Genomic DNA, 19,101 nt, shown 5'->3' on the forward strand with positions numbered 1-19,101 from the left:
GGAAAACTGGTAATTACTAAAGGATGGTTTCAATAACCCAAAAGTACTGAGAAATTAATTAATGCAATTACAAATTCATTAGAATCCATTTTTTAAATTTTCCTTTAAAAATGAAAACCACCTTTCAAAGAACCAATTTATACATAAAATCTTATACCTGACTTGCCTGAGTATCACATGCAAACCACATATCCTCATAGGGTTGCTGACAACCATCTTCTAAAAAAAAAATGGGAAAATTAAACCCAAATATTTGTAAACCACTGAATAAGTCAATAAATTAGATATTTTTATGCAGTAAATGGACCCCTCCAAATCCTAAAGCAAAATATATTTATGTTAACCTTTAATGGTAGACAAAATGTCAGTCTCAATGTACCAAAAATATGATGGAAAGAAATGTGTTTGTAATGCTCAAACCAGAGAATAAAGAGGAGGAAACTAAACTGCGAATTAAAAAAAAAAAGTGATTGTAGATGCCCAGATGAGATAATGTCTTTAGCCAAGAAAATGTCTTTAAACTGCTTAGAATTCAACTAAAACCATAGACAGAACCTATGGAGCAACCCATTCTCCCAGTGGCCAGGGGGATTAGAGAGGAGATTCCAGCTTACACTGGGAATAAAAACTGGCTAGACCTCAAATGAGAAAATGGGTTATCTAACACGGTAACAACAGAAGGCAGCCCGAGGTCCAAGGTGCTTTGGGTCTGGCTGACAAGATAAAGATGCAGAGAACTAAATGACCTCTGCTAGGTAGTTTGCCAGGCTACTCTCTGTTCCTGTATGTGCCAAGCTTATAGAAGTTCTGAACAAGCCTTACATGTAAAGAGCATAAAGTAATTTTAATGCAATTAAGACCCTGGCTCCAGTGTTTATTATTTGCTTCTTTCTTCCAATGTGAATATCACAATCAATCAATCAGCAGTATCCACTTAGTATCTACATTGTCCTAACGTTATAGGTATGGGGAACTATGACATCAAAATAAAAAATTAAATGAGGTAGACAGGAATTGACTTAGAAGAAACTTCCAACATATATGTACAACCCTTCCTCAAATACGGTCAGATATTCATACATGTTGGGGGGATCTGGTGAAGTAAATCATACCCTGAAATCTCATATATTTCAGGACCACATTGGCTTTGGAACGTATGAGGTCTGTGTGGAAAAAGCCCAACCATTGTTAACATAATAAGAACGGTTTGTACCACACCGATGTAACCTGGCAGTTAAGGAGATTGGACTGGAATGTGCATGTGTGAACAACGATGACTTCACTATACTAGTCAGTGGGGACGGTGGAGGCCGTTGAGTGAGCACGTGTACTGTGTGGCTGTCACATTCAAAATGACTCAGTGAGTAGAGCAATAAATCTGCATCAAATTTTGCATTAAGCTTGAACATTCCTCTGCGGAAACTCTTCAAATGATTCAGAAGGCTGCGGGTATGGGTAAATGGTGATTGGCAGCTTCATCATGACAACATACCCACTGAGGCATCACATCTTGTGCAGTTTTTTGGCAAAACATCAAATCACCCAGGACTCAGCCCCCCTACATCCTAGATTTGGTGCCCTGTGACTTCTGGCTTTTCCAAAAACTAAAATCACCTTTTAAAGAGAAGAGAAGTCAAACTGTCAGTGAGATTCAGGAAAATACGATGGTGCAGCTGACGGCGACTGGGAAAACTGTGAAGTTCCAAGGTGCCTACTTTGAAGGGGACTGAGGCATCTTTGTCCTATGTACAATGTTTCTTGTATCTTCTTCAATAAATGTTTCTATTTTTCATATTACATGGCTGGATACCTTCTGGACAGGCCTTGTTCATCTGTCACTTAGCATATAAATTTTCACATTCAAAAATGGTCACTTAATTTGCACAAATGCCTGATACATTATTAAAACCTCTTCAAAAATCAGTTTTATGTTTTCTCCCATGATACCATCCCAGACTAAGTTCCTCCCCATGTCTGAGAAAGGAGCAATTGGGAGGACCCCTAGAATGCTCCATGACCTTGCCTAGGCAGGTGACAGATGGCTGTATGGGGCAGCAGCAGTCATAGAAACAAGCATGAGGACAAAGCCTACAACACCGAAGACAGCAGGACAGAGAATGGAAAGAGCCCAGGTCCTTGAGGAAGGACACAGCAGAACTGCTCAAGAGGCCAGGGATGGAAGTGGCCAGCCTCCACAATTCTTTTGAGTAATAATACAAGCTTTAAAAAAAGGTTTCTATGTGCTGGGCAAGGAGGAGGCCTAATGGAGGGAGGGCTCTGAGACAGGGCGCTCCCTTATGATGCCATGTGCATGGGATGTGATGTTATACATGAAAGGGATTGTCCATTTTTACACTTTCTGAATCTCTTCTTAGCTGGCAGCTACTATATTTGGCTTCCTTAAAATTGTTCCTCTGTCTGTCACTGTGTCACTAAATTGATGTGCCTAGAGATCATAAATTGATGTGTGTATAATTTTTCCATAGGGATTTTAAACATTGATAGGGTACTACTAACCCTCATTTTATAGTGCATTCAAGACAATTCAGATGCCAGGTATGTATAAACAGGCAAAAAAAAAAAGAAAAAAAAACCAACAAAAAACACATTTCCCCATATAGCATTTTAACTCACCATGTCCCCAAACCCAGCCAAGACACTCATTAACCTGAAGGACAGTAGAGAAAATGAGGGTTAGATGGTTACAGCGTAGACTAAGGGCAGAGTTCAGCGCACACTTAGTTGCAACATTCATATGATGGGCAAGTCCTCATGCTCCCAGGTGAAGACTTAAAAAAACAGAATCTTAAGGTAGAAGATACTGCACATCTTATGCCCTTCCTCTTCTCAAGTATCCAACCTCTGAAAATGACCATAAAGAAGTAAATACTGTTCTTTCATTTTCAAGCTCCTTTTGCTACAGAATCTAGGAAGCATAGAGGTCTAAACTCTATTGGGTTCAAAATTATCTGAGCAAAATGAGTGTTATTTCTGGGACTCGGGGAGCAGTAAACCATTAAAGGAGGTAAGGCAGGATACTCCGACACAGCGTTAGGCCTGGAGACCTCGCAATTATAAGGCATAAACAACTTCATTAAATCTGAGAAAGGATTCAAGGGAACACTGATCTTATGTGGTTACTGACTCAGAGTACTAGTCAAGGAAGGTTTTCTATGAAAGAAATATATTTACCTTCCCTCATACACCCCCATGCCCTTCATACACACACCTGCACACAATCTGAAACACAGAGCCTCCGCCCCCTCCTCAAAATCAAAATGGAATTCAATAAAAGAGCAAGACTTGATACATTACCGCTAACTTCACTTTTTTTTTCAATAACTACAATGTGCAATGGAAAGAATCTGGGAAATTATTGTGCAGAAAAAAGGAAAAATAATTAAAATAAATTCAGGAAAAGAAATGCATCCATCATACCCTCTCCTCCATTTCTTCTTTCTAATTTCCAACTTTACATCAAGGATGCAGACTATGATTTATGCCTAATCATAGCAGATATACCCATTAATGACTATATAGGTGACAACATTAAGCTTAGTAGTAATTGATATCAAAAATTAAAAAAGCTATTCTTATGTTATATATAGGAAAGAAGTGGCTACTATCCCAGGCACTGAATTAATTTTGCTGATAAACTTAAGTCACATGCAAAACAGCTCTTTGACAAGAGCCAGGAGTTGTATGAACACCTGCTTTGTGCCAGACACTATATTAAAGCATTTTATCTTACCCTCAACAATCCTCTAAGGTAGGTACTATTATTGTCCTTATTGTAAAAATGGAGAAATGAAGGAAGAATAGGTAAATGAAATACACAATTAAAGAGATAGGACTGGCAGTAGAGCTCGAAATCAAAATCCATACACAATTCCAAAACCCAAACTCTTCACCTAAATGCTCATTTGTTTTCTACCACTTCCCAGATACCAGTTCTGCACATCATGTGTACTGACAGCCCTGCTTGTGCTACATTATACTCCAAACAACCTTGGAAGGTGAGCATTGTTGGGGTTTTGACAGAAAATTGAAGCCACAGGAGGTCTAGAATTTTAATGAAATTCCATGGCCCTAGACAATATTTCCTTTTCACAAAAAATCGAATTATAGTTTTCCTTCACTTAACTACACAAAAATGCTGTTCTTTTTTAGTGTGTTGAAAGGTAAAGGAACTACTGACTACAGGAAACAGTCACAGATTAAAAACTGTTAGGTCATTTCCATGATTCTCCCTGAAGCTAAGGTATATTTTGTTAACAACCATACTACTGCCTGAAGGGCCTCTGTGATTGCAAAAGTGTCTTTCACTGCATATAAGAGCAGCTTTAAATCCTTCTCTGAACAACACAGGTGTAAACCCAATTGATCTTCTCTATAGAGGACAACACCCTCTGTAAGTATAAATTTTATTATGTAATATTAAATAAAGAGTTTCCTCGTTCTAAAATAGTACATATTCTGTATAAAATCCAGTGATGTCCACTGGTAGCATTCTAGTGTATATCCTTCCTTTCACTCCATGTCTGGTGTGTGTCTATGGACAAATTTTTAAAACTGCAAGTGTTTTAACCTACTTTTTCGTAACATGCCTTTATTACCCAAGACCATACAACCACTTGGGTCAACATATAGAACACTGCTGGCACTCCCCCCGCGCACCTCCCCCCAAAAATAAACTCTTTCTGATCACCACCCTTCCCTCTCACAAATAAATCTGATCTTAATGTTAACTGCTTTCTTGCTTTCCTTCATTGTTTTACCACCCCAATATGTATCCCTAAATGCTCTAAGTCAGCCTTGCCTGTCTGAAAACCCTGTATTAACAGAACCACAGTGTATGCTGTCCTGTATCTGGCTCCTTTCACTCAACAGTATGTCTGTGCAGTCCCCCAAGGTAATTTAAGTGCAGTTAATTCATTTGCACTGCCATGTAATACTCGCATACTATGGTATAAGTATGTGCCACATTTATCTGTCCTGTTGCCGATGACCTCTTGTATTGCTTCCAGTCTTTTGCTAATGACAGTAGTGCCTCTATGAACACTCCTGCACGTGTCTGTTGGTGCAAAGTGTGCATGCATTTGTGATGGGTAAAAATGTACAAGTGGAGTTCTGGGTCATCTGACATGGAAGCCTCTAGCTGCAGTACATACTGTCAAACAATTTTTCCAAGTATTTATAACAGTTCTAAACTCCCACCAACATTAAAGGAGAGTTCCCATTGCCGTACAACCTCATCACACTCTCCTCAAGTCCATGGCTTGCCTTTTCATGTTCTTTGTGGTGCTGCTTAAAGTGCAAGAGTTTTTAACTTTGATAAAATCCAATATATCAAGTAATTTTATTATTGGTACTTTTTGTATATCTTTTCATGAAATCTTTGTTTACCAACAGTCTTAAAGATATTTTCATATTTTTACCCTTAGAAGCCTAAGAGTGTTAGGTTTTATACTTAGGCCTATGACCTAACTTGAATTAATTTTGTGCAGTCTGTCACAGATTTTTTTTTTTTTAACTTTCACAGAGATATCCAGCTGACCACAGATAATTTGCTCATTGAATTATTTTGGTGCCTTTGAGGAAAACAAATATCTGAGGGCCTATTTTGGACTTCCAAACTTGTTTACCATTAATTTATATGTTTTATCTTTGTAGATACTACAATGTTTTGATTACTATAGCTAAATCATGTACATTTAATATAAGTACTGATATACTTAGGTTTAAATGTATCATCTTACCAAATGCTAATTAGCCACTATACATTCCTTTTGACTCCCTTATTGTCCTCTTCTCAATTAATTTAATACTTATTTGTCATTACATCTCCCCTGGCAACTTGAAAGTTCTATACTCTTCCTACCTAACCATATGCTTCCTCGATTTATCAAAACTTATTTCTAATTGGTGATTAAGGTAGTTCTAGAAAATATAAAAACTTTATACCATTATCTAAAGTTATCCCTCTGACATACAGGATATTATTGATATTGTTTTAATTCTGCATATATCTTAAAATTCACAAGACATTGTTATTGTTATATATAGTCAGTGTTCACTCTGATATACCCACATATGTACCATTTCATTGCTCTTCATTCTTTCCTTCTCTACTCTCCCATCTGGAATAACTTTCTTTTAATAATTCCACTGTGTAGATGTGTTGGTGATGTCAAATGCTGGCTCTTTTCAATGATAATGCGTGTTATTTCTTTAACTGGTTTTAAGATGTTTTTATTTCTTAGTTTTCATAGTTTTAACTCTGTGTAAAATCCACTTCAAATTTTTTGGACTTCTTAAATATGTGGCTGGGTATTGTTCATCATTTGGGGGAATATTCTCAACTATTATTTCTTCAAACATTGCTTTAGTACTCTCTTTCCTTCCCCTGAAATTCCAATTAGCCCTTCCTACTATATCCTTTATTTCTTTCTCTTCATAGTTCCACCTTTTTGTTATTCTATGTTTCATTCTGGGTATTTTCTTCTGATCTACCTTCCAGTTCACTAATTCTCTCTTCGGTAATGTCTAATTTGATGTAAAATACATTCATTGAATTAAATCCATCCTATTTCAGTTATTGTATTTTCCATTTGTAGATCTTCTATTTGTTTCTTTTTCAAATAAATTCCCTGCAGAATCTTTCATTAATTTTTAACATCTTGAATGAATTACAATAGAAGTTCTGATTAGTATGTCCAATAAATAAGCTCCTTTGACTCTATTTTTGCAGTTTCTAGTGGCTCTCATTCATACTGTCATGTTTCCTCAGATAACTGTATTTCTTTAATTATGTGCTGCATTACTTAAAAACAGTTTTATAAATAACTGAAGACTAAAATGATGTTATCTCTCTCCAGAGAGAATTGTGATTTGATTTTGGGAGCACTTGGAGTCCAGGATCCGCTTGGCCCAATTTTAGGTATTAATTTTGGAAGCCAATGAGGTAAACTTGAAGCTGAAGTAGAGTCATGTAGAGCTGTTTTACTTTCAGTTCACATTTACTCCTCGGATGTAGCCCTTTAGAGTTCCACCTCCAATCAAAGCCTGGGATATTTGTAAATGCTCCCACCTTTGATGGGCCCTGATCTTTCAGTATTGTCCTCTAGCCCTATAAAGCTGTCAACAGTTCTCAGGACCTGGTTAGACTAATCTGATAAAAAGGTAATTAAATTCAAAGTTAATAATTAAATAGTTGGTTTCCCCCAAAACCTTTATTTTTCAGAAAGGTTTTCAAACTCCTAACTAACTCACAAAGAGGGAATCGTGATGGAAATAACATAAATATATAGTATTGAGCAATGATAGTGGTATGTATAACAGCTGTAGAATATTTATTGCATTAATTGGATAGAAGGAGAAAGGAATTGATTTTATTCTAGAAGGTTCTAGCAAACTGGAGATCCTAGAACACGAAATAGGAAAAGTAATAAGAGAATTAAGAAGGAAGAATAAAAATAAAACTCTCCTTATTTGTAGATGAAATGGCTTTCTACATAGGAAAAAACAACAGAAGCTACAGACAAACTATAAAAACTTATAAGAGGTATCAGAAAGTAACTGGACCCCAAAGAAATAAATAAATAAATAGATTAATGGAATAGAAAATAGTTCTCATTCACAATAAAAGCCATAAAGTATTTAGAAATATATTTAACAAAAAAGTGTAAAACCTTTGAAGAAGATTATAAAACATTACTCAAGAGCATAAAAAGAGTTCCTGACTAAATGTAGAGAGAAGGTATTTTTACAGGGAAAGTATCAAGGGTTGAAAGATAGTATAAATAAAATTGCCATTCTCTATACATCAATCAATAATGTTGATAAGAATCCAATGAAATTCACAACATAGTTTTATGGTAGAAACTGACAAATTTATCTTAAAATCCATTAAGAAGAATACATGGTCATAAGTAGCTAATAAGCTCTGAAAAATAAAGTAGGGAACTAACTCTACCAGATATCAACATGGATATATTTCAAAAATATAGTATTTACCAAAAAACCTCCCAAAACAAAAAAAGCATATTACAGAATTCTAACTACGTTTGATATCATTTGTGTAAAGTATGAAACATCAAAATATGTTATCCTGGACATATATGAGTATATTTTAAAAAAACACATGAGGCTTATAAACACTAAACTTAAGACAATGGTTACCTCAAGCAAAGGAGAAGAGAAAACAATCAGGGAAAATACTTTCAAATAATAAATAAATAAAAATATGAAGGGAAAAGGGACTGTAGAATGGTGTCAGAAGATTTCATTTTTGTAAAAGTTTAAATGGCACCTCAAGCAAATATAAACAGAGGTGGATTCAAAGAGTCCACTGCATTATTCTCAATTCTTTCCTATGCATGTGTTTTATTTCACAAAAAAATTACATAATCTGGAGAAAATAAAGGAAAAATTAAAAATTAAAGAGGAGTTGGATAAATTTATCTTTAAAATTCTTTTCTGCTCCAAGTCCTGCCCTATTATAAATGTTCTGATTTAATTAGTCTTAAGTACCTACACTGCTTTTCTTTCTAATTAAATTTACGTATTAACTTTTTAGAACAAGCCATAATGAAAATCAGATAAAGGATAAGAAGCCTGGGTGACAGACACTTCACTTTGTTTGGAAGACCAGATGTCTGGTCATTTTTCTCTAAAGCAATCGCTATAACTTCAACACAATGTATAAATAACAAATACATTTTTAAAAAAATGTTCACCAATTTTTTTCTTCCTACAATGATTTCTTTCTTTAATAATTCAGATTATATTATAATAAATCCTTAATTAATAGTAATTTTATAATGGTTTTCAGAGAGAGAGGGAGAATGCAAGAAAAAGTTAACAAATAATGATAGCCTGATAACAATATCCTGTACGTGAAGATATTTATAATCTTTTTCTTGTTGGTAAAAATTCAACTTTCTTCCAACTCTGCATTAGCTAGTATATTTTTCATCATTTCTTCGCTCTGGCTACTCCTCATTTATTTCCAAGCATGCTTCTGTCTTCCTAAGGCAAAACCTACCCACCTTTCAAACCATTGTCTATCTGTTTCTCTTTAGTACCAAATGTCCTTGTCTAGGTCTTTGGTTCCATGAATCCTATTCAGCCTTTACCCCACTGCGATCTCACTTCTGCCCCCCAACTGTCTACTGAAACAAAGATTACAGAGACTTCCTCACAAACCAGTCACCAAGTCTAGTTGATTCTACCATCAAAGGTTTTTTCACATTTGTCCCTACTCACCCTTACTACTAAATACTTCCTGATTTACTTCCCTTGCTTCCTGTCTCTATACCCTTTAACCTACTCCCCAATTTACCAAAAATGCTTCTAAAATACATATCTGATTGTTACCCTCTTGGCCAGAAAATCCCAGGAGGTGTCTATTACCTATACAATGAAGTTCAAACTCGTTGGCCAAGCACTTGGAACTTTGGCTTCAGGCACCTTCTTTTTAGCCTCCCACAATTCTTTCCCATTTTCAATCCCCCAAGCATTTTATACTTTAATCTTACCACATCACTATAAATCCCATGTTCTTTCTGGAGTCTAGACTGTTCAAACCTCCTTATTCTACTTGAAGAACTTCTACTCTTTAGAGAAATAATTGGACTTGGGATACTATAACAGGCTATCACTATTAAATCAAGTTATTTTAGTGAAAGGACTATTTCAAGAGATGAGATATCATTGGAGTTTTAGATCAAGCCTAAGTCTTTCATTTTCAAAATAAAAGTAAAATGAGACATTAGAGAACAATGGTTATCCATTTCTATTAAAGTGACAAGTCACTTTTCCAACAAACAATGTTCGGCATAATCTGGTAGACAATCTATGATATTACCATGGATGCGATGGGATAACTTTTACCATTAACCAATAATCATTATCTTTTAACTCCATTGCATCATTTGCTTTTTCTTCTGCAAAAGCATAAGACCTACAATAGCACCAAATAACATTGTTCATTTTTCCTCAGTAATATTCAGAGCTAAAAATATCACCGATTCTGATCTACCTTCAGATAATTTTCTTAACAGCTTATATCAAACCAAATCATTTTACTTTCTCTTCACCTTAAAAGTAAAACCTTATTAAACATCCTACTATAGGCAAACACTTTAGTTTTCTAAGATGCTGTAACACAGGACCACATTATAATGTATTTGGAAAAGGGGCCTTTGGGAGGCAACCAGGATTAGATTAAGTCCTGGGGGCAGAGCCCTCATGATGGGATCAGTAGCTTTATGAGAAGAGGAACAAAGAGAGATCACTCCAAACGCCTGCACCAAGGAAAGGCCAAGGGAGGACACAGTGGGAAGGTGCCAACTGCATGCCAGGAAGAGTGTCCTCACCAGGACCTGACCATGCTGACAACCTGATCTCACACTTCCACTCTCCCGAACGCTGAGAAAATAAACGTTTATTGTTTAAGCCATCCAGCCTATGATATTTTGTTGTGAAAGCCCAACATGAATTAAGACACTGAGGTTCTTTTCACAATAGGCCTCACTTTGAGAGCTGATAATTAATCACTCCTTCAATATTCTCAGCTAGATAGCTAATTCTCCAAGTTTTAGGGGTGGGTCAAGCTCTGTCTTGAGTTCTTTTCTAACTCTGTGTCTCTTTCCTGGGACATAGATTCTAAAAACTTCCACAGAAAACCAAATCGGTGCCTGTATCAGCTTGCTTATTCTATATACTGAGATTTATGAAGCGTTCTGATTTTACTTATTGGTGTCCGTTGCCTCCTCCTCTGGATTTCAAATATTTTCTGGCTTGGTTTACACAGAAAATGCCTGCATAGACCTCTTTTCTCTGGGAAGTCCTCAGTTTATGAAACTCTGCTAGACGTGTGGGTCATTCTGTTCCTCTACAGCATCCTACATGAATGAGTGCGCACCTAGTGGCCAATTTAATTCTGTAACCATTATGCTGCTAGTTTATGTCTAATAAGCACCATTCCTTTTCAACCTTTTCACAGTAAAAAAAAGTTTAGAATATTGTGTAAAACCACTAACACACTTCCTTATTTCATTTCTGTACAAAATATGTGTTCTGCCCTCCTAATCTTTCTTAATTTAGTAGGTCACAAAGACCTTATAAAAAGAACACTAGAAATGACTGGTCAGGTTCACTTTATAATTGTTGTAATTTATAAAGATTGAACAACCATCTCTACTGCTTTCTTCCCAAATAAAGTTTCTGTTTTATTACCATAATAGTACTAACAATCTCATCCTCTCTCCGTGTCTTTTATCCCTAACCCAAACCCCAACTGCCAAACTTGTGCTTTTCAATTAAGAACTAAACAAGGAAATGAAGTAGTATTCTTATGAGGTCAAACTATTTGAAGCTTCAGATATTATATTTTCTACTACATTAGTTAGAAAAAAACTGTAGATTTTCAATCATTTTTAAAAACATCATCATGGGGACTATAATTATTCTACCACCACCCCACTTTAATAATAAATGCTGAGAATATTAAAACAACAAATGGAATGCCTTAAACTGCGTTAAGCTCTTCTCTTAGTAAACACAAAATTCTAACTCTTACCACAAGCCTTTTATTCTTAATTCACAATCAAATCCTTCTGGCAGTTAATTTCAGCACTTACTGTCACTCCAATGAAACCAATCTTAAATGCTGGAAAACGCCTCCCCTAGTCTCTAGGTGTCCGAAGAAAAACAGAGGATGAGCAGAGATGGAGTTCAGTCATTAAGTCTATGCACAGCACAATTATGCTTTGTTATACACCGACTTTTGCTAGAACATCCAATTTGTAACATCCATTTCTGTGGAACTTCACCAGTCTAATAAAAAGTAGGCACTCTACTAATTCATATTGTTGTGGTGATCACGGTGATGATGACATTGAGAGCAACATTGGTGAAGAATTTCTTGGCTACCGGGCACCATTTTACCTAAATGCCATCATTATAAGAATAAAAATAGCAGCAGTATTTAAGGAATTGAGGGGAAGGTGGAAGCATCTTATCCAAATTAACACAGCCGGCATGCGGACACAGGCAGTTTGGCCTCAAACCCTTCATTCTTAACACAGCATCCAAATGATAAAATTACTGTCAAGAACCTTACTCCAATAGCACTAGATTCTTAGCTGAAACCCATCTATTCAATCTAGTAGTGTCAACTAAAAACGGAAGTTACTCTATACTTTTAGTCAGCTCATGGAATCCCCTGCAGGACCAGAAACTCAGGCTGAGAAGCCTCAGGACCGAGAGCAAAGCCCAAACCCCACGACGTGAGTGCTCCCATCAGACAGGACAGCCACCTCCTGACCAAAGTCCTGAGAGTTCCACCCCAGGGCCTCCAGCATTGGGTTGCCTTCACTGTGACACTTGCTGAAAGAATGGATCCTGTGCACAAAGTCTTCTGCCTTTTCACAATCAAAGTTCATCTCGACAGATCTGAATTCATCACCCAGTAAAGTTACTGTGCAACTGCTGGCTGTAGATGAGTTCATTTTAGCTATAATTTGAAGTGAATTATATCTATAATTATGTTTATACTATGTTTATAATTATAGTTTTAAGTAAGTATGTGTTCAAGGTCTATAGAAGAAAATAGTTTAAAAAACTGCGTAAGAGTTTGGAGTTACAGGTGATTTCTTTATTTTTTTTTCTTTTCATTGTTTTTTATTCTGATGTTGATATTATTTATGTAAGAAATAAAAATTCAAAGAGGAAAAATGTACCTTTCTGTTGACATACGTTGATGTCTATGGTTTTCTAAAAATGTGCCTGGTTTTCAATATGTTCCTAAAAAACACCACCCAACCCAAAAGGACCATATTAGATGCCCCTTATTCTACAGAACTGAAGCTTGCATTGTATTAGATTCTCCCCAAATTTGGATGTGCCCAGTGCACCCAGAGCTGCAAAGAATCGAGTCTCACATATTTAGAAAGATGTTGACATAAGAAATGTAAATTCTCCTCTCAGCATCAGAATGACTTCCCAAGGCTTGTGCTCCCTGTCCAGATCAGAGGGAGCCAGGACCCACCTGGGAAAGTGCTCGCTGTGCCTGTTAGAAGCCCCAGGCTCTGCCTGGTACGTCCTGGAGCTACCTGACCTCATCCAGGAGTCTTCCCATGACTGGCTTCCAGACCAACCTAAACCTCAGGGAGGACAAATGTGAGTAACTTTGACCAAGCACTCCAGCCAGTGCCTGAGATTAAATCCTGTTTGCATCACACTGACTCCCCTTATGTCTTTCAACTCAGCTGCTGATGTAAAATATGATTCCCAGCTTTTTATGTAATGGGGATCTTATCTCTACAAACCTGTCTAGTATTACAGATACTCGAGAATTTGTTCTTGCCAGGAACTCAAACCCCATCTCCAAGGCCAGCCTGTCTGCTGGGCCCGGCTCCCCATGGCAGAGCTCCCCGCAGTTGCCTCCTCTGCTCCTCACCACCTCGCCCTCCCCGAAACACCTGCTTTGGTTTCCTCCCAACGTGTTCTATGTCAGTTAAGGGGAGCGAGGGAAGTCTACAGCCAGATCCAATCATCCCAAACACTCCCACAAGCCCATTCCCTTCCGATGAAGGAAACTAGATCACACCAGCTTTGCCCTACCTGTGACAGTAAAAATGTTAGAAAGTCTACTTTGAATGTAAACTCTTTCAATTCTAAGGTACAGACAATCAAGGAAACATACTGAAATCTATTTTCAAGCATAAGCACACTGAAAAGAATCAAATGTAGGTGAGACCAAATGCAGGTGACACTATGATGAAAGAAAAAAGTTTGAAAAGTTTTTCTCTCCAAGTTTCCCACACATAAAATTCTAACCACTTATGAGTAGTCGTCATTTCAATGAATTGTGTCAAATGAAAAGGAGAAAAGAAAGATACATTCACCATGAGGCTAATTTATGGTCTCACTAAATCCAGTAGACTGAAGGATTTCATTTAGTCTATCATGAATTCTTAGACCAAAGCAATTCTCTTAAAAGCTCTTTAAAGAGAAAGAAAGATGGGGGTCGGGGGGTGGGGGGAGCACGGTGGGGGTGAAGGAAGGAGGGACGGAGGGAGGGAGGGAAAGAGGGAGGGAATAAAGAAAACCCTGAACTTGCTAAGTCAGCCAACAAAAACTTTCCCTAAATGTTGTAATTATATAAGCTACCACCCTCCCCACAGTTTTGAAAAGCTAATACCAAGAATTTGTCCAAGTAGGAGAATATAAAATTAATTTTAAAATAATTTTTAAAGAAATTGAAACAAAATAGATATAATACTTTACAATTTCATATACATTATTGTTCTCAAAACAATACTGAGTGTCAGTTGGGAAAGACTGATATTACTCTATGCAGATTAGAAAATGTATTCTTAGAGAAAATTACCAAAACATATGCAGAAGCATCCAGTTCCTAAAAAAAGAGCATCTCAAAATTCAGTTTTGTGACTCCAAGTCCTTGAGACCCAGCTACTCCTCGCTCACCTTTCTACCATGACTAAGATGTGGCTCTCAGCCTCATGGCTCAGAGAGTGGCGTCCGCAATCCAGACAGTGAGATAAAGAAAGAGTCTAGATCATATTGCCCACATTTTCCTATACATATATTCACTGCCCATTTCTGACCATTTCTCTTTCAAGTCTCTCACTGGTCCATTGTTAGACTCCATTGAAACACACACACTACATTAAAACTGAACTTTACCAGAATACGGGCAATTACACAATGTCCCAAAAAGAAAACCAGAGGAAAACATGTGACTTCCAACCAAAAACAAACAAGCAAAAATTGCAGCTAAGGAATCTTGTGTTCTTAAAAAACAAAAAACAAAAAACTTAATTTTAAGCTTTAAAAAACATACTTAGAAGGATTTTTCATTGGCTGTTGACTAGCACTGCTGATTCAAGAGCTCTTAATAGGATTGCTTTGGTCTAAGAATTCATGAAATACTTCAGTCTTCTGGATTTAGTGAACCCATAAATAAGTCTCACGTTGAGTTTTAATTTAAAGTATTCTTCCTTTCTTCATTTGCTTTTTCCATTAGCCTCTGAGTTCTTTAAAGCAGGGGTTCCTTTTACCTTTATGTCTTTTTAACTTTACATCATCAACATTTAGCACAGGGCCTTGCACTCAGTAGCCTTTCAAATGATGACTTAAATGAACAATAACCTTCCTCCTCTCCCTGTTCCTTAATATGCACACACCCCGTATCCAACACACATATCCATTCTGAGGGAAAACGCAAAAACACTGCAACTCACAGACACACAAATAGTCATTAAGACAACATATGAACACATGACAATGAAAGCATCACTAAAGATTTTAAGCTTCCAAAAAACAGCAGCGCCTTATAGTAAGTGATTTTAAGCTTTACCAAAAAATAAGAGTGTGCGCTACTAATTTTTAAAGCCTAGAAATTTTGGTTATACAAAATGCAACAAAATTATCCAGCATGATTTGGTCTTGCTGTCACAAAGTTCATAACAATCAACTATTATTTTTTTAAAAAGGCATCAACAAAAAGGAAGATTGATGACCTCAGGGAAAAGATATGCATGACCAGACTATAAATAAGGATACTTGAAAAGAGCACTGTGACCTGTTTCTTGTATCATCAGTTAAGCCCTAACCCAGCTCTCTCTCTCTTTCCAAAGTCCAGGTAGGTGGTGTAAACAAATCATGCAGGAAATCTGTGAAAGCCACATCAGAGCCTTGACTCAATCAGACCAAATCTAGAACCAAGAGAGTAAAGGCACTGGGTATTATAAACGTGCTAACCTTACTAAAAAGATACATGAGTCGCCAGGCCCACACCTTAAAATACCTCTGAATATGCTGAGAAATTTGGTCTGATTCACTTTGCTCTGACATTATAGCCTAGGATTCCAGTCTGATAAAAACCCAGATTATTTCTATCTCTACATCAGATAGGGTACTGTTTAACTGAAAAGGATAAAAAATCCAAAATAACTGTGGATTAAACAGGGCAGAAATGTGTGTCTTCCAGCATAGCGATTCTGCTTCAGGAAGTCCTTATGATCCACTGAACTCAACAGTCATAAACAAAACTACTACAATAATCAACAATAGAACAAGACTAAAAGTTAATTCTCTAGTTCAAAGCTATCTGTTTCTCAAACTCTTGTTTGATAAATGCAAGCCATTTTAAACTCTTGGTATCTGCTGTTTCTTTGAGAGGGCTCTACAATTATTATTATAATGAATTTCACTTGCCAAACACCATTGGTGAGCAACAAAATTTGGAGATACCACCAAGTAAACTAATTACTATTCATCTGATAAAAGGCAAAGGCTTCTCTGATGTTTTCAGTTCAAAGCACAATCCCCTTACTATAATATTTAGTATAAAGTAAAATATTTAATATAATCTTTAGACATGAAGTATTTGATTTTGAAAACACAAACATTTTTTTCCTCTTCTAATATAATAACAATACGAAGGAAATTTAAAAGCAACTGATTTTGTGAGACAGGGACATTTCCCTTCGTTTCAAAACAGAAGTAGGTATATACCTAGATTCATTCAACCAACCTATCATGATTTTGTATAACCTTCTCAGTCTTCTCTTCATTTCATTAAATCCAGTAATTTTGTATATTATATAACTACACATTTAGAAGTTCATTTATTCAGTAATTCAACAACTATTTATTAAGCACCTGTTGGTTGACACACTCCATATGCTGAAGAGAGTGAACTCTCAAAAAGCATGTTGCATAAGACTCAGCCTCCCCAAGAGTTCTATATTTAAAAGGCTTTTGCTAGGCACGAAACAGTTACTCTCAGAAATGAAGAACTCCCTACAATTTTAGTATAGTAAATACCATTTATCCTCTCCAGTGAGTACAGATTCCCAATCATGTTTGTATACATTTCCAAGAAGTAATGAAACAAACAAAAAAAAAAAATCATCTTACAGTAAGTTTTTTTAAATGACCTGATAAACAGTATCTTGGTATAAAATGGTATGCAGATAACTTGTGTAACACAATTCTAAGAAAATGAGTTAGAAGACCATCATTCTTGTAGCCTTGATCCTGAATTTGGTCTAAAAGTTCTACACATTTTTTGTGGCATGTGAGAACAGATGATGCTGTAATATATGAAAATGGCAACATTTAAAATTCATAGTAGGACAAAACTACTACATTTCCCATCAGATCCCTTGAATTTTAGTATGTCTGACCTGGTTGGCCAATAAGTTCTAAAAGCAAACAGAGGAAAATTCCCAATATTTAATACTGCTGGAATGATGTTTAATTTAGAAAGATTTTATAAGTTCTCTTAAAAACAGGTAACCAATTCTGGAGACAGTTTTCTAGAGGGGGGTAGCTACTGATGAGAGCAGGTAACTTAGTATATGTAAAATAGAATCCAAGTAAAAGCCAGACAATATATTCTTATTATCTTTACACATAAAGTAAAAATACCTACCCACTCCGCCCACACAGTTATATATGAACAGATCGAAATCAAAGAAAGTGTGGTAAAAGGAGATATAAAAGAAAGTTATTCATTTATTTCCCAGGATAAACGACACAAAAGTCACCATCTCATTAACTGTCCAAAGGAGAAAATATACTACACAGCTGAGACTGGATAAAGAGACTGGCTAATCACACATTTATAATTTTCACATTACACAAATGAAAAGATTTATGAAGGCACAATTTAAGAGTCTACCTTGCTTAAGTCACTTAAAAGAAGCAAAGTGACAAGAAGGGCAAGCAATTAGCTACTTCTCCACAACACCACAATTCCAAGCAGCTTTCTACATGCCCCCTTATTTTACTCAGATATCATTTCAACATGCAATTATCCCTGTGTTTTGATGCAGTTGCCATTTGCTTTGTTTTTAATGCAAATTCCTTCTCCCTGATTGAAAATTTCCTACGTTATGGTTTGTGAACTATTGCCTAGATGTTGCTTATAAATTACTTTAGCAATATATTCACTCTTTAGGACCTTCGAGATAATAATCAGCCAGAGCAAGCTCTAGGGTACATGCCCTACTCTGAAAAGACAGAGCTAGTGTGTAGTCACACAGAGAGCAGTGCAAGGAAGACACTCTCATTTAATTCTCTTCCACAGACTGTCAGAAGTTTCCTTTCATGGTTTTACAAGAACACCAGCCTCCAGAGTAGCAAGGCATTACCTTGGCACTACACCATTCTCAAAGCTTTTTTTACACAGCACTCATTTATCTTCACAGGATCCCTGTGCAAAAAGCAGGAGCTCTTGCTAACTACGGACAAACTGGAGCTCCAAGAGTAACTTACTCGCCCAGGGCCATGCCTTTAAGGCAGCTGCAAAATTGGCTTTGGAAGCAAGACCTCCTCTTGGGTGTTAGATGTGCAGGCCTAAAGCTTGTGGCCAGGGGAAGGTGAAGGACTCTTCCCACTGCTCATCTAAAGGAATACAATTCCTAAACCATATGTGATTCATTACATTTTGAAAGCAATGGAATTCGGTTCAAGTTTTTTCAAGTGAATGAGGCCCTAAATCTTAACAATTATACAGTTATTTTTCAATCCTGCTTCACTGATCTGCACAATTTATTCCTAGCATTTTACTAACATAGCTCATATTAAGTTGTTGCTTAATTTAGTGATATGATCATAGCACAATGCACTACTCGCAAGTTTGTGGTGAAGCTGGTGTAAATGTACTGCACTGCCAGTCATGTAACAACTATGTACAGTACCTAATACTTGATAATGATAACAAATGATTGTGTTACTGATTTATGTATTCACTCTACTATACTCCTATTGTTATTTTAGAGTGTACACTTTCTATTTACAAAAACAAAAAGTTTGCTATGGAACAGTAGGCTGTGTTATGCTGGCAGCAATTCCACACATCCCCTGCACACCTCATCTCTTGATGGCATCATTTTCTCTTGTGCTTGATGTACTCTCATGTTGTTTTGCACAGTATCATGCTGTACAGGCTTGTGGCCTGGGAGTTATAGATTTCACCTTGCAGCTCAGGTGTGTTGAAGGCTGTATCACCTAGGTTTGTGTGAGGGCACTCTGTGCTGTTCCCACAATGACAGAATTGCC

General features: G+C 36.6%; 1 protein-coding gene across 3 annotated transcripts in view; it reads right to left on the reverse strand.

Moving 5' to 3' along the window:
* CDIN1 (CDAN1 interacting nuclease 1) overlaps nucleotides 1-19,101 on the reverse strand; it is a 211,209-nt gene that overhangs the window by 165,485 nt on the left and 26,623 nt on the right. Inside the window, exon 1 of one of the 3 annotated variants that reach the window (XM_054565612.1) lies at nucleotides 13,055-13,164. The exons of the other annotated variants lie outside the window; for them this stretch is intronic. Coding sequence (XP_054421587.1) covers nucleotides 13,055-13,128 — 74 coding nt within the window. The 5' untranslated portion in view covers nucleotides 13,129-13,164. Of the gene's footprint in view, nucleotides 1-13,054; nucleotides 13,165-19,101 lie in introns of those variants that run through there. 3 annotated transcript variants of the gene reach the window in all.

This window comes from Pteronotus mesoamericanus, unplaced genomic scaffold (genome assembly GCF_021234165.1).
Source record: "Pteronotus mesoamericanus isolate MK-2021 breed Mesoamerican mustached bat unplaced genomic scaffold, CSHL_Meso_final contig_164, whole genome shotgun sequence".
Taxonomy (NCBI): Eukaryota; Metazoa; Chordata; class Mammalia; order Chiroptera; family Mormoopidae; genus Pteronotus; species Pteronotus mesoamericanus.